The sequence below is a fragment of the Mercenaria mercenaria genome, chromosome 16 (assembly GCF_021730395.1).
Source record: "Mercenaria mercenaria strain notata chromosome 16, MADL_Memer_1, whole genome shotgun sequence".
In the NCBI taxonomy this organism is placed as follows: domain Eukaryota; kingdom Metazoa; phylum Mollusca; class Bivalvia; order Venerida; family Veneridae; genus Mercenaria; species Mercenaria mercenaria.
In genome coordinates, this window is record NC_069376.1 from 36,499,335 (window position 1) to 36,514,746 (window position 15,412).

General features: G+C 37.1%; 1 protein-coding gene across 2 annotated transcripts; it reads left to right on the plus strand.

Moving 5' to 3' along the window:
- The first annotated feature begins 125 nt into the window (after positions 1 to 125).
- Positions 126 to 14,055, plus strand: LOC123541577 (complement C1q-like protein 4). Of its 2 annotated transcripts, XM_045327144.2 has the most exons (6): positions 126 to 197; positions 7,277 to 7,362; positions 8,996 to 9,118; positions 9,749 to 9,834; positions 13,003 to 13,120; positions 13,878 to 14,055. In XM_045327144.2, the coding sequence occupies exons 2-6, from the start codon at positions 7,278 to 7,280 to the stop codon at positions 13,985 to 13,987; spliced, it is 522 nt and encodes a 173-aa protein (XP_045183079.1). In that variant the 5' UTR covers positions 126 to 197; position 7,277; the 3' UTR covers positions 13,988 to 14,055. The 2 variants fall into 2 exon arrangements, with proteins under 2 accessions (XP_045183079.1, XP_045183080.1); XM_045327145.2 differs by lacking the exons at positions 126 to 197; positions 7,277 to 7,362 and adding an exon at positions 7,466 to 7,536.
- Positions 14,056 to 15,412: the final 1,357 nt, after the last annotated feature.

Here is a 15,412-nt window from a genome sequence, read left to right on the forward strand (position 1 = left end):
AAGGTGTGATAGTGAGATTATGTTTCCCTATGACGTATCATACAGTCGAGGACGACAGTAATGCCCTAAAGACACTTTCAAAGTCACAGATGGTAATCTATAGAATGTTCTCAGGTTTTACTTTATGTTATGAGATAACCTTTCGTCAAAACGCAAGGACAGATCTTTCGCTTGCGTTGTCTCTTCTGTTTAATAAGGTATGTTTAGTTTTCATGAACGTTTACAAACATGTCTGTTATTGTTAACTTTTACAATTAAATCAATTAACGTATAACACTATGGTGCTGATTTCAGACATCCATCTTGGAAGAAACCTCGCTGGTATTGATACTTAAAGTAAACACATTTTGTTGACTAATCTGACATATACAGAAAACCTTGCTATTGTATGCCAGGACACACGGCTCGTGTACGTCAGGACACACGGCTATTGTATGCCAGGACACACGGCAATTGTATGTCATGACACGCGGCTATCGTATGTCAGGACACACGGCTATTGTATGCCAGGACACACGGCTCGTGTACGTCAGGACACACGGCTATTGTATGCCAGGACACACAGATATTGTATGTCATGACACATAGATATTGTATACCAGGACACACGGCTATTGTATGTCATGACAAACGGCTATTATATATTGTATGTCAGGACACACGGCTATTGTATACCAGGACACACGGCTATTTTATGTCAGGACACACGTCTTTTGTATGCCAGGACACACGGCTATTGTATGTCATGACACACGGCTATTGTATGTCATGGCACACGGCTATTGTGTACCAGGACACACGGCTATTGTATGTCATGACACACGGCTATTGTATGTCAGGACACACGGATATTGTATGCCAGGACACACGGCTGTTGTATGTCATGACATACTGCTATTGTATGTCATGACACACGGCTATTGTGCGTCAGGACACAAGGCTATTGTATGCCAGGACACACGGCTATTGTATGTAAGGACACACGGCTGTTGTATGTGATGACACATGGCTCGTGCTCGTCAGGACACACGGCTATTGTATGCTAAGACACACGGCTATTGTATGCCAGGACACATGGATATTGTATGTCATGACACACGGCTATTGTATGTCATGAAACGCCGCCTATGTATGTCATGACGCACGGCCCTTGTATGTCATGGAACAGGGCTCTTGTTAGCTCACTTGAGCGAAGTGCTCAAGGGTGAGCTTTTGTGGTCAGTGATTGTCCGGCGTCCGACGTCGTCCGTCAACACCTCCCAGCCTCTACCACCAGTCCAATTTTGTGATGAAACTTCGCAGGAATATTCCTTGCATGATCCTGATTAAAAGTTAGTCAAAGAAATGAATTCCATACAGACCTCTGTTTGCCATGACAACCGAAAGGAAAAAATATTCTTGTACAAAACCACAGTAGCTAGGGCTTTGATATTTGGTGCGTGGCATCATCTGGTGGTCCTGTACCAAGTTTGTTCAAATTATCCCCCTAGGGTCAAATATGATCCCGCCCTTGGGTGGATGGGGGAGGGGTCACATGGTTTACGTAGATTTATATAGGGAAACACTTTGAAAATCTTCTTGTCCAAAACCACAGGGCCTAGGGCTTTGATATTTGGTATGTGGTATCATCTGGTGGTCCAAGATTGTTCAAATTATTTCCCTAGGGTCAAATATGGCCCCACCCCGGGGGTCACATGGTTTATATAGACTTATATAGGGAAAAACTTTGTAAATCTTCTTGTCCAAAATCACATGGCCTAGGGCTTTGATATTTTGTATGTGACGTCATGTAGTGGTTCTCTACTAAGATTGTTTAAATTATCCCCATAGGGTCAAATATGTCCTCTCCCTGGGGAGTCACATGGTTTACATAGACTTATATAGGGAAACACTGAAATTTTTCTTGTCCAAAACCACAAAGCATAGGGCTTTGATATTTGTAATATAGCATCATCTAGTGGTTATCTAATAAGTTTGTTCAAATTTTCTCCCTAGGGTCAAATATGGCCCTGGCCCGCCCACATATAGACTTATATAGGGAAAAAATCTTTGAAAATCCTCAGGGTCTGGTGCTTTGATATTTGGTATGTAGCATCATTTAATAGTCCTCTACCAAGTTTGTTCAAATTATCCAATCAAATTATTAGGGTCAAATATGTCCCCGCCCTGGGGTCACATGGTTAATATATACTTATATAGGGGAAAAAACTTTGAAAATCTTCTTGTCTTAAATCACAGGGCCTGGGGCTTTAATATTTTGTATGTAGCATCATCTAATGGTCCTCTAGCAATATTGTTCAAAATATCCCCCTAGGGTCAAACTTGGCCCCGCCCCGGCCCGGGTCGCATGGTTAATATAGACTTGTATAGGAAAATCTTTAAAAAAAGTCTTCATGTCTGAAACTGGAAAGCCCAGGCTCTTGATATTTGGTATGTTATTTTGCCTAGTGGTCCGCTACCTAAATTATTCAAATTATGCCCCTTAGAGGCCTCGCCAAGGGGTTCCCAAGTTTTACATGGACTTATATAGGAAAAAAATCTTCTTGTCTGAATGTTTACGGTCTAGGCTTTTGATATTTGGTATGTATCATTGCCTAGTTGATCTCTAACAAGATTGTTCAAATTATGCCTCTGGGATGTAATGAGGCCCTGCCCAGGGGGTCACTTGTTATACTGACTTTCAGTGACTTCCAGTGACAATGAATGTGGCCTACTGACCTACGTCCTTCTTTTTTTAAGCCGATACAGCCTTGAAATTTGGATGGCATGTACAGTTTTGCACATCGATTTGAAAACTGATTTTCAGTGACCTTGAATTTGACCTACTGACCTATTTTCTTATTTTTTAAGATACGGCCTTGAAATTTGGATGACATGTACAGTTTTGCACACCGATTTGAAAACTGACTTTCCGTGACTTTGAATGTGACCTACTGACCGACTTTCTTGTTGTTGTTTTTTAAGATACAGCTTTGAAATTTGGATGACATGTACAGTTTTGCACACCGATCTTAAAACTAACTTTCAGTGACTATGAATGTGACCTACTGACCTACTTTCTTGTTTTTAGCTCACCTGTCACAAAGTGACAAAGTGAGCTTTTGTGATCGCGTGGCGTCCGTCGTCTGTCGTCCATGCATGCGTGCGTGCGTAAACTTTTGCTTTTGACCACTCTAGAGGTCACATTTTTCATGGGATCTTTATGAATTTGTCAGAATGTTCACCTTGATGATATCTAGGTCAAGTTTAAAACTGGCTTACGTGTGTTTAAAAATTAGGTCAGTAGGTCTATAAATAGAAAAACCTTTTGACTTCCCTAGAGGCCATATTTTTTATGAGATCTTCATAAAAATTGGTCAGAATGTTCTCCTTGATAATATCTAGGTCAAGTTTGAAACTGGGTTACGAGCGAACAAAAACTAGGTCAGTTTGGTCTAAAAATAGAAAAACCTTGTGACCTCTCTAGAGGCCATATTTCTCAATGGATCTTCAGGAAAATTGGTCAGAATGTTCATCTTGATGATATCTATTTCAAATTTGAAACTGGTTTATGTGCGGTCCAAAACTAGGTTAAAAGGTCTAAAAATATTAAAAGGTCTAAAAATAGAAAAACATTGTGACCTCTCTAGAGGCCATATTTTTCATGGGATCTGTATGAAAGTTGGTCTGAGTATTTATTTTGATGATATCTAGATCAAGTTCGAAACTGGGTCAACTGCGATCAAAAACTAGATCAGTAGATCTAAAAATAGAAAAACATTTTGACCTCTCTAGAGGCCATATTTTTCAATGGATCTTCATAAAAATTGGTGAGACTGTTTACCTTGATAATATCTAGATCAAGTTCGAAACTGGGTCACATGCGGTCAAAAACTAGGTCAGTAGGTCTAAAAATAGAAAAACCTTGTGACCTCTCTAGAGGCCATATTTTTCATGAGATCTTCATGAACATTGGTGAGAATGTTCACCTTTATGATATCTAGGTCAAGTTCAAAACTGGGTCACGTGCCTTCAAATAATAGAAAAACCTTGTGACCTCTCTAGAGGCCATATTTTTTAATGGATCTTCATGAAAATTGGTCAGAATTTTTATCTTGATGATATCTAGGTCAAGTTAAAAACTGGGTCACATGAGTTTAAAAACTAGGTCACTATGTCAAATAATAGAAAAAACGACGCCATACTCAGTTCAAAACTGGGTCATGTGGTGACAGGTGAGCGATTCAGGACCATCATGGTCCTCTTGTTTTTAAGATACAGCCTTGAAATTTGGATGTCATGTAAGTTTTGCACACCAACCTTAAAACTGACTTTCAGTGACCATGAATGTGACCTACTGACGTACTTCCGTGTATATAATTTACATAGGAAAAAAACTTCAAAAATTATCTTGTCATACTTCCTTGACCGTTTAATTATAATTACCTGATGACCCCAAGTAATAAGGGGTCACTTGACTGTGATCTTGACCTACTAACCTAATTTCTTGTTTTTAAGATACTGCCGTGAAATTTTGATGACAGTTTTTGTACACCGATCTTAACATTGACTTTCAGTGACCATGAATGTGACCTACTGACCTACTTTCTTAATATTTAAGCATCAGTTTGACATTTGAAACATGTAGCTCATATTACTCAAGTGAGCGATCCAGGGTCATCATGACCCTCTTGTATATCATGACACACGGTCTTTGTATGTCATGACTTTGTTGGTCATGACACACGGTCCTTGTATGCCATAACTCATGGCTATTGTATGCCAGGACACACGTCTATTTTATGTCACGACACGCGGCTATTGTATATCATGACACACGGCTATTCCATGTCATGGCACACGGCTATTGTATGTTATGACACACGACCCTTGTATGCCAGGACACACGGCTATTGTATGTCATGACACACGGCTATTGCATGCCAGGACACACGGCTATTGTATGTCATGACACACGGCTATTGTATGCCAGGACACCTGGATATTGTATGTCACGACACACGGCTATTGTATGTCGTGACACACGGCTATTGTATGTCATGGCACACGGCTATCATATGTTATGACACACGGCTATTGTATGACATGACACACGGCTATTGTATGCCAGGACACACGGATATTATATATAATGACACACGGCTAGTGTATGTCATGGCACATGGCTATTGTATGTTATAACACACGGCTGTTGTATGTCATGGCATACGATTATTGTTTGCCAGGACACACGGATATTGTATGTCATGACACAAGGCTATTGTATGTTATGACACACGGCTCGTGTACGTCAGGACACACGGCTCTTCCCCACCTTGTAAATTATCCTCTTTTATACGCGAATATCATGAATCTGAGTGGTTAACATATGAACAGTTTGTAAGGCACTGTGGTGGAGGTGTAGAGCGTCAGACTCCTGATCGGATAGTCGGTTGTTCGAATTCCGGTGAGAGCGGAATTTGATCGCCGTCTCCACAGTCCCTAACCAGGGAGTATCAGAGTACTGGTTAGAAGTCCAGGAAGAAAGAAATTTACATAGTTAACGTAAGTCGAAAGAATTTACTATACAAACGGTGTAAAATGTACAGTTTTAAAATACGAAAAATCCGCTGAAAGGTGGCACGCATCTAATTCAATAAAATTTGGATCTAAAACGGAAAAATATGACACTAAGGTAGAAATTCAGTTGAATACTTGATTATATTTGAACAACACTTGAATTAAAACATGAATTCACACTCCTTCTATCTAAATAATACACAAGTAGGTTAGTCAATGTATTCCAGGAATAATCATTTGTTTGAAATTCGTTTCACTGTTCCAGTTAATTTAAAACGATTTTCCCTGTGGGCTCTCATTTTAACAATGTTATCTATCTTTAAAGTTGAGATGTAAAGAACTACACCTTTTAAAAATTAGTTAATTGTTGAAAACACTAAGAACTTTACTAGTCAAATGATAAAAACACTAGGGTAGATAATATTAGAAAGTTTTTGAAAACTTAAAAAATCTACTTACATTTAGCAACTAGTTAGTTGCTGAATACGGTAGTTAACTGCTGAAAACACTTACCACTTGAAGACAGAAAAACACGAACGAGTTTAAAGCTGTAATCACTAACTAAATAAATGCTTTACACACTATACTAGTTAAATGCTGAATACACCTACTATACTAGTCAAATGTTGAAAATACTAACTAGTTAAATACTGAACATATCAACTACCTAAATGCATTAAACACTAACTAGTTAAATGCTGAATACACTACCTAGGTAAATGCTGAACACATTAACTAGTTAAATGCTGAAAATGTTGAATACACTTATTGGTACTTACTAGTTAAATGCTGAAGACCCTTAGCAGTTAAATGCTGAAAACATTAGTTAAATGCTTAATACACTAACTAGTTAGATGCTGACGACACTTAGTCTAATTAGTTAAATGCTGAAAATGCTGAAGACTGTTGTTAGTTAAATGCTGAACACACTTACTAGTAAAATACTGAAAATACTTACTGATTAAATTCTAAATACATTTATGTATTTACTAGTTAAAAGCTGGAAATACTTACTACTTAGTTAAATGCTGAATACACTTACTAGTTAATTAAATGCTGAGAACACTTACAGATTAAATTCTGAATACATTTGTATACTTACTAGTTAAATGCTGAAAACACTAGTTTAATGCTGAAAACACTGACTAGCTAAATGCTGAATGTACTCATTTAATGCTGAAAACACTTACCAGTTAGCAGTTAGAGGTAAAAATCAAGAAAATGTTAAACGCTGAAAACAATAGCTAAATGATGAAATCACTTACTACTTAAATGTTGAAAACACTAGCTAATGGAATGCTGAACCAGACTAACTAGATAAATGCTGAAGACACTAACTAGTACATTGCTGAATACACTTACTAGTTAAATGCTGAATACACTTACTAATTAAATGCTGAAAAGACTTACTGATGAAAAGCTGAATAAACTTACTAGTTGAATGCTGAAAACACTAACTTTAGAATTAAATGCTTAAAACTTAACTACCTACATGCTGAATACAATTATTAGTTAAAAAGTTTTAAAAACTTAATAATTAAATGCTGTAAACACTTATTATTGAAATGCTGAAAACACTAACTAGTTAAATGCTGAACACACTTTCTGTATGCCTTTGAAATACTTGAGGATCGGTATTAGGATTTAATCTTTAAGTTAAATAAATGATTAGTGTTCTTTTACTGAACAAATTATAATGATAACATTTTCATCTCAGAATGACGTCATACATGTACCTTGCTTTGACAATATGCTGTATGTTCCTGGTTGTTAATGCTTCGTTTTACAATTTGGGCAACATAGGTATGTACCCCTGCTATTTTTCATATTCTCTTAAATTTCTTGTATGAATTGGAGTCTGTTATATTACATTGTGCTTTATTTTGTCTTCGTTCTCTTAAATTTCAGATATGAAATAGATTCTGTTAATGCTGGTGTGAATTTTGAGCGTGTGTACAACCTATATTTTGAACATGTGTAAGCAAAAAACCCGTCGATTATATTCTTGTCAGAAAAGGCGGCTTACTGAAGCATGTATATTAACCATCAGTCCTTTTCCATTGAAAAAACTTACATTCCAATATATGAGCAATTTTCCCCATGGGAATATGGAGCAATTTTCCCCATGGGAAATGTGGAGCAATTTTCCCCAAGGGAAATACAGCCGTATACGTTTTATTTTCATTTATTCTTTCCGACAAAATGCATTATACCTAAAGAGGACAGACATAGACTCTTGACAGTTGTCGCATATAGTTGGATACTTTTTCAAGCATTCAATTGAAAACCGTTTGAAGTTTTAAGGTCTTTATGGTTAGAGCTGTACAATCACGTTAAACTGGATCATTTACATACTGGTATTGTAACAAGCTTTTGAGGTAACATGCCTCGTTTTCAAAATTTTCTTTTTAAAGGTCCATTACTAAGGGAAAGTGAGTTGGCAATTTTTTTCATAGCCAGTGCATAGACTTCTGCAAGACACTAAATAATGAAGACTGGCAGGTCAAAATTTACAGAAGGTCTTTGGAACTCAAAGAAATGTATGTGTATTATGTTGAAATTTCAATGAATCGACAGAATGACCCCCCAGGTCTTTTTAACTTTCTTCATACTTCATAGAAAAATAATTGTACATATACTGCAATTTATTTCGAATTTCTACATACCAACTTTCATTTTCCAATAAAATGAAATAGTTTCTGTGCTTTTTAAAAGAAATTAAAATGTTCACTTTCCTTAGTATTGGACCTTTAAGTAAAGTGTACATGAGCTATTAGGTCTGACAACAGGCTCCCCAACCATTCGAGGGGCAATGATACGAAGTCGATGAAGTTGAACTACTCAACTATGGAGGCGACAGGCACACTTATAGATCACTAATAGATCAAAAGGTGCTATTTTCAAAAAAAAAGTTTTAAAAACACGACTTTAGTACGGTAGAACAAATATGCCTTAAAGATTTCTTACGTGGTCATGATTATATTATGGTATCGGCATCGTTATGACAATCGGTTTTCTGTTCGAATACGTTTTATTCATGTTTATTCTGTGGTTGTTATGGAAACCATTGCACATATGAGCTACGTTTATGAACGAAAAATGCCGAAGTCACTGAGCAGAAAACGAATTCGCTGGGAGGTTGCCGATTGACATTGCGGAACAACTATCTGAGCCGCGCTATTAGAAAACCAACATAGTTGTTTTGCGAGCAGGATGGATTCAGACCAGCCTGCGCATCCGTGCAGCCTGTTCAGGATCCATGCTGTTTGCATTCAAAGCCTATTGCAATTAGAGAAACCGTTAGCGAACAACATCAGACAATACAGGCTGGTCTGGATCCATGCTGGTCGCAAAGCTACTATGTTGGTTTTCTCGTGGCGCGGCTCAATTCTTATTCTATAACTTGAACAAAGCTCATCCTGCAATACTTTTACAGTTGTTCCACACCGGCGACAGCAACAGACCAACACCTTCGTTACATTTTCTGCGGGACTCACAAAAATGGTCAATCTGACAACAAACACAAGTGTTGCATTTGACAGGGTTTGGATAAACCTAGGTATTACAGTCTAGCATTTATTACTAAAGTACTTTATAAGTGTTAAAGAATGGGTTAGAGATTTCTTTAGAGAAGCTACTGTCCAGATTGACTTTATAAAACGCTTTTAAAACCAGAAATAATAATAGTACTCTGGCACCAGTATGCAGCATCAACGTTAAGTGGCTGTAGTTTGTTACGTCATTTTGTTTGATCAGGTTGGCCTGTAATGACATTCATTCGCCAGTTTACGTTCGATTCCGTATTTTCCTAATTTCATTTCGGTATTTCCCGGCTAGTACTGAAGTTCAAACAAGAACCAACCGGAAAATGCCGAAGTCGCGTACGTAGGATACGTCATTGTACGGAAATTGCCGAGTATCTACCGTTTCAGTAACTTGTGAATATTGATTCCAAACCATTTTCTGTAAAATGTAGGGTCTTTACGACTTTACGACGACTGACTGGGGTGCAAATTGTTATCAGCAAAGTGTAAAAATGTTGTAGTATTTCCGAAGAATACCATTTTCAGTTCAGTTAATCGATAAATAAAAACCTCCTGTGCATAATGACTATACATTTCTTTTTTATTTTATGGAGTTTCCAATTATGGTCTTGCAAAAGCTTTACTGCATGTGATCTGATTTACAGGAAATGGCTACAACAATAACACAGGTATATTTACTTGTCCGCATGCAGGGGTGTATGTCTTCATCTACCACGGACTTTCACAATACGTGAGTAACTATTGTGCCCCTAATCACTTAAGAGTTCCCCTTGTCCGTCCGTCTGCCCGTCAGAGCCAACGATTGATACCTTAGGCGGTAGTAGGTGTTTCCTGAACAAGAGAAATCTATTGTATTTACTCCGTAACCACTTAACTCGTACGTTTCTTCAGTAGTCATTCTTTTGTTTTCAATCAACGGAATAAACACCTAATACCAAATCGTGAGTGCGTCCGCCCGTCCGTCAAAATTTATGTCGTGCAGATCTCGATCTCAAAAATGTATTTAACCCAGAGTCTTCAACCCTCACAGGATTTTTATTCAGCACAGGCATTTGTGCTCCTGGTGTAAGATGGCATGACCAGACTAAGTCAAAAATATGCATAAAACGGCATATGTTTCTGTCGCATGTATTTCAAAAGGTATATAATCCATGATTGTGAAACATTACGGAAATATTATTCAGCATGTGAAGTTGTTCACTAAGGGCTTTATCAAAAATACTACAGCCAGACCAAAGTTATGGCCCTTGACTTAGTAAAAATATACATAAAAGGATGTAAAAGGTAGGGTCGTACATGTCTAAAAAAAGTTTGACAAAAGTCTTGAAACATCATAGCAATATCATAAGCATGTGAAGTTATGCACCTTGGATTTTGTTCTGAATTTCTGTCAGACGAGAGTTATAGCCCTCGATGGTCAAAATGCATAAAGGGTATACACGTTTGTGTCACATGTATTGCAAAAGGTATTTGACCTAAGGGTCATAAAAACTTAGCTAAGAAACAAAAACTATTTTTACTAGAATTTCAATAGTGACCTTCGTCTACAAGCATAGATCATATACACACACACATTTTCTCATGGTGAACATTTGTGTGTGGTATTATAGGATAATCCATCAATGCACATTGACCTTTGACCGACAACCATGGGTCATGCGCACCAAATAGTCTAATCACGAGACTATTTCTGTGTAGTAATAAAAAAAAAACTTCAATGCAATTAAAAGTTATTGAGCAGAAACAAATTTTCACTTGACTTTAAACAGGGACCTTGACCTTTAACCGACAAGCATAGGTCTTGTGTTGACACACTGTCTCATCATGGGGAACGTTTGTGTGTACCAATAAGATAATTCATCAATACATTTGATTTCACTTGACCTTCAGTAGTGACCTTTAACTTTGATCTACAAGCATAAGTCATGTACGTGCTTTATCCACATATTGGCTTCTGTAAACTTACTATAGGTTTTATCAACCTAGCGAGTAATTACAGGATCCAGATTTGCGGACGGACTGACGTACGTTCCTATTTATGGGTATTTATGCGGCTATTCTTTTGTTCTCTCTATTGTTCTTTTAGTAACGTAAAAGAAAAAATAAGCCACATAAAATCCTTACGAAATGAATGACATCAAAGAAAAATAGCAGTTACCTATTGTTCCTCTAGCCACCTAAGAATGCTCGGAAAGATGGACGGACTGACAGACGTATGGAGGGCATTCAAATAGTCCCCTCCGGCGAACCGGTAGGGGACTAAAAAGCATGTGCCCTGGTGGCATATTATCCCCGCATGAAAAGTATATATATGTTTATGATTTTCTCGTTCAGCTTTATAGAAAACAAGATGACATGTTTTAATGTATCACATTTAGCTCTATGACAAATATTACACAAACCTGAGCGAGTTTCACCTTGTCTCACATTTAGCTCTATGAAAAATATTACACAAACCTGAGCGAGTTTCACCTTGTCTCACATTCAGCTCTGTGAAAAATATTACACAAACCTGAGCGAGTTTCACCTTGTCTCTATGAAAAATATTTCACAAACCTGAGCGAGTTTCACCTTGTCTCACATTTAGCTCTATGAAAAATATTACACAAACCTGAGCGAGTTTCACCTTGTCTCACATTTAGCTCTATGAAAAATATTACACAAACCTGAGCGAGTTTCACCTTGTCTCTATGAAAAATATTACACAAACCTGAGCGAGTTTCACCTTGTCTCACATTTAGCTCTATGAAACAAAAACACATTAAACCTGAGCGAGTTTCATTTGGTCTCATATTCAGGCACTGTAAGCTCCTCATGAAATAAAACATACCTGACCATGTGTCACATCTAGCTCCACATGAAATAAGACATATCTAACGTTGTGTTACGTCTAGTTCCACATTAAACAAAACATACCTGACCCTCTCCTCATAAAACAAAACATATCTGACCTTGTGTCACATCTAGCTTCTCATGAAACAAAACATATCTGACCAAGTGTCACGTCTAGTTCCACATGAAACAAAACATACTTGATCCTATGTCACATCTATCTCCACATGAATGTCACATCTATCTCCACATGAAACAGTACATACTTGATCCTATGTTACATCTAGCTCCTCATGAAACAAAACATATCTGACCATGTGTCACATCTAGCTCCACATGAAAGAAAACATACCTGACCCTGTATCACAGATAGATCCACATGAAACAAAACATAGCCGACCCTCTCCTAATGAAACAAAACATATCTGACCATGTGTCACATCTTGCACCACATGAAACAAAACATACCTGACCGTGTGTCACATCTAGCTCCGCATTGAACAAAACATACCTGACCTGTGTCACATCTAGCTTCACATGAAACAAAACATATCTGATCTCGTGTCATATCTAGCTCCTCACAAAACAAAAAAAAAACACCTAACCCTGTGTCATATCTAGCTCCACATGAAACAAAACAGACCTGATCCTTTGTCACATCTAGCTCTAAACGCAACAAAAACAGACCTGACCTTTGTCACATCAGGCTGCACATGAAACAAAACAGACCTGACAATGTGTTACATTTAGCTCCTCAGGAAATAAAACATACCTGACCCTGTGTCACATCTAGCTGCAAAACAGACCTGACAATGTGTTACATTAAGCTCCTCAGGAAATAAAACATACCTGACCATGAGTCACGTCAATCTCCACATGAAACAAAACATACCTGACTATGTGTCACATCAATCTCCACATGAAACAAAACATACCTGACCATGTGTCACATCAATCTCCTCGTGAAACAAAACATACCTGACCATGTGTCACATCTAGCTCCAAATGAAAAAAACTAGCGTGGCAGTTTTTGCATTTAGCTACATTTAACTTCATATTTCTTCAGACTGGACAAATGTGGTTGGACTTGTATAAGAACGGTGCTTACGAGGTAACTGCTTATGCACACAACACGGTGGATTATGCATCTGCTAGTAATGCCATACTTCTGTCTCTCAAACTCGGTAAGCCTTGAATAGTTACATTATCGATATTATATCATTTTTTTGTTTCATTCCATGGCCCATATTTATCCACGTTAAAAGTGTGAAACTTAGACGTAAGAATGGCAAATATTAAATTTGCTATCACTTTGTTTATAATAAATATGTATAGATAATATGCTGCTGCAGAATTCACATTTATTTCAAGTTCCGGTAAAGTCTGTACTTATTAAACAGTGGCGGAGCAAAATAAGAGTTTTGCATTTTCAGGGGTCAAATAATCAGTCTTAAAACATCGATGAAAACGGACCCCGAGTTACCTTTGGTGTCACAATGTCTGTCTCGTCTTGTTTCGCATTTTGCAATTTTAGCTCACCTGGAGCCGAACGGTCCCGTGTTAACAAAACATTTTGTCAAGTCTTAATCGGTTGTTATGTACAAATTAGCTTTGATGATGATAAAACTGTATGCACATCTTTTCATGAAAAATATACTTGACGAATGTTGATCTGGAACCCATATTTTATTAAATAAAACCCCGTTGCATTACTTTTTTGTCTGTGCATTGTCCAGGTAACAATTTAGTAAAAAATAAAACTTTTCTTTTCAAAAGTCTTATGTAAGAGGATATAAAAAAAAAACGCCAATCCACACCACCCCGCCCCATTTCACAAACAGGAGTGTAGTAATCTCTAATCTGTTAGGCCTATAGTTGTATAAACACAAACTGCCTAAAACATAAAATAGTAATCAATATGTCTTATTATTATGACTATAGGTGATCAAGTATATATAAGGGGGCACGGATCAAGCCATATGTACGGACATCCGGAAGAAGTATATGCAACATTCTCGGGGTTCATACTGATACCGGATCAAGGACAGTAAAATCGTCAGAATGCATTAAAATTTGGAGATGTATTTGGAAATAAACAGAGAAATTTCTTTGAAATTGACATTATTTGTTTTGTTTAAATAATCAATGCATTTTACTCTTAATCTTAGATCAAGGGAGATCACTTGATCTATAAAAATGTTCAAATCCTTTTCACGTGTGGTACCATTTGCACAAGTATGTAAAGGATATCAGACGAAAACGATGCAATATATGAAATACTGCACACTCTACGACATGTGTCAGCGCTAAGTTCCGTGCAGTATTTCTCTTACTGAATCGTTTGAGACTTAAGGGGACGCATATTGCTACATTCACAGTTCATACAGCAATGCGGAAGGGGTGCATATTCAAGAAATCAATGGTGGGAAAATAAAAAACATATTCCTAAACTGATATAATACTGATGGACACCTGTAATATTCAGTATTTTGTGGATAAGGATGTGGTACTATGAATGTAATAGGAAAACAGAGGTGTTTGTGAAAGTACATTCAACACAAAATATTAAGCTTTTGTATAAGGAAAAAACAGGTTTTTTACAATAACAGTGTTCCAAATAATGTTGAAGGGATGAGATTTTCTTTCTAACACACCAGGTTTGCTTAAACATGTAAAAATTTAACGCCACGTCAGTTCATCTCGGGATGGACGCCATATTTCTCATTGATAAAAAATGTAAACAAAAAAATCAGAGTGGGATTAGCATTGCAAGGGCATAACATGACATTCTACACAATGAATACCTTAGAACAGATATCTAAGATGCTACACAGGTCAGGCGGGTTAAATGCATAATGCCGATCACTTGAAATTAATCTTGAAAATGTGGTTAATTTTAGTTTGTTTACATGGTTTTTAATTTTCCCACGACTTCTCGGCGATTCACTGCAAATGTATTACTGCGCCGGACGAAAGGTAACTCTAATAAACGACGGGAGACAACTTAGGTGTCAGCACGTGTACGATTTTTAAAAAAAACATGTCGATGATTATAATTTCTTATCAAATAATGAATCCTATTCAGATATTCGTCTTTAATATTAGAAAATTATTAATTTCTGTGGACATTTGTCAAAAAATATTACCTACAGTGGACTACTTTGCGCATCAAACTGGTTTCCGCTTCAGTTGTGAGGCACTTCCGTTATACTTTTGACAACAATAACAAAACACAAAATGAATCGATAAAGTCACTTATAAACCGACTGCTACTTAAATTAGTGTAAGTAAAGTTGTTGTTACAACATTATACATGATCGTTACGTTATGAGATTAAGTTTATCTTGAACTGCATAATCCATTAACTACGTTTACATGATATTGCATTTACAACTTATTTGACCCCATTTTTTTACGTGAATGACAGCATTCTCGTGCAACTCGTGCAAACAGAGTTATGAAAAGTATGGTGGAGA

Coding starts and splice junctions, on each gene's coding strand:
- LOC123541577 (XM_045327144.2), top strand. CDS start 7,278: ATGACGTCATACATGTACCTTGCTTTGACAATATGCTGTATGTTCCTG. Junction 7,363..8,995: donor TTACAATTTGGGCAACATAG/GTATGTACCCCT, acceptor ATACTTTTACAG/TTGTTCCACACCGGCGACAG. Junction 9,835..13,002: donor ACCACGGACTTTCACAATAC/GTGAGTAACTAT, acceptor ATATTTCTTCAG/ACTGGACAAATGTGGTTGGA.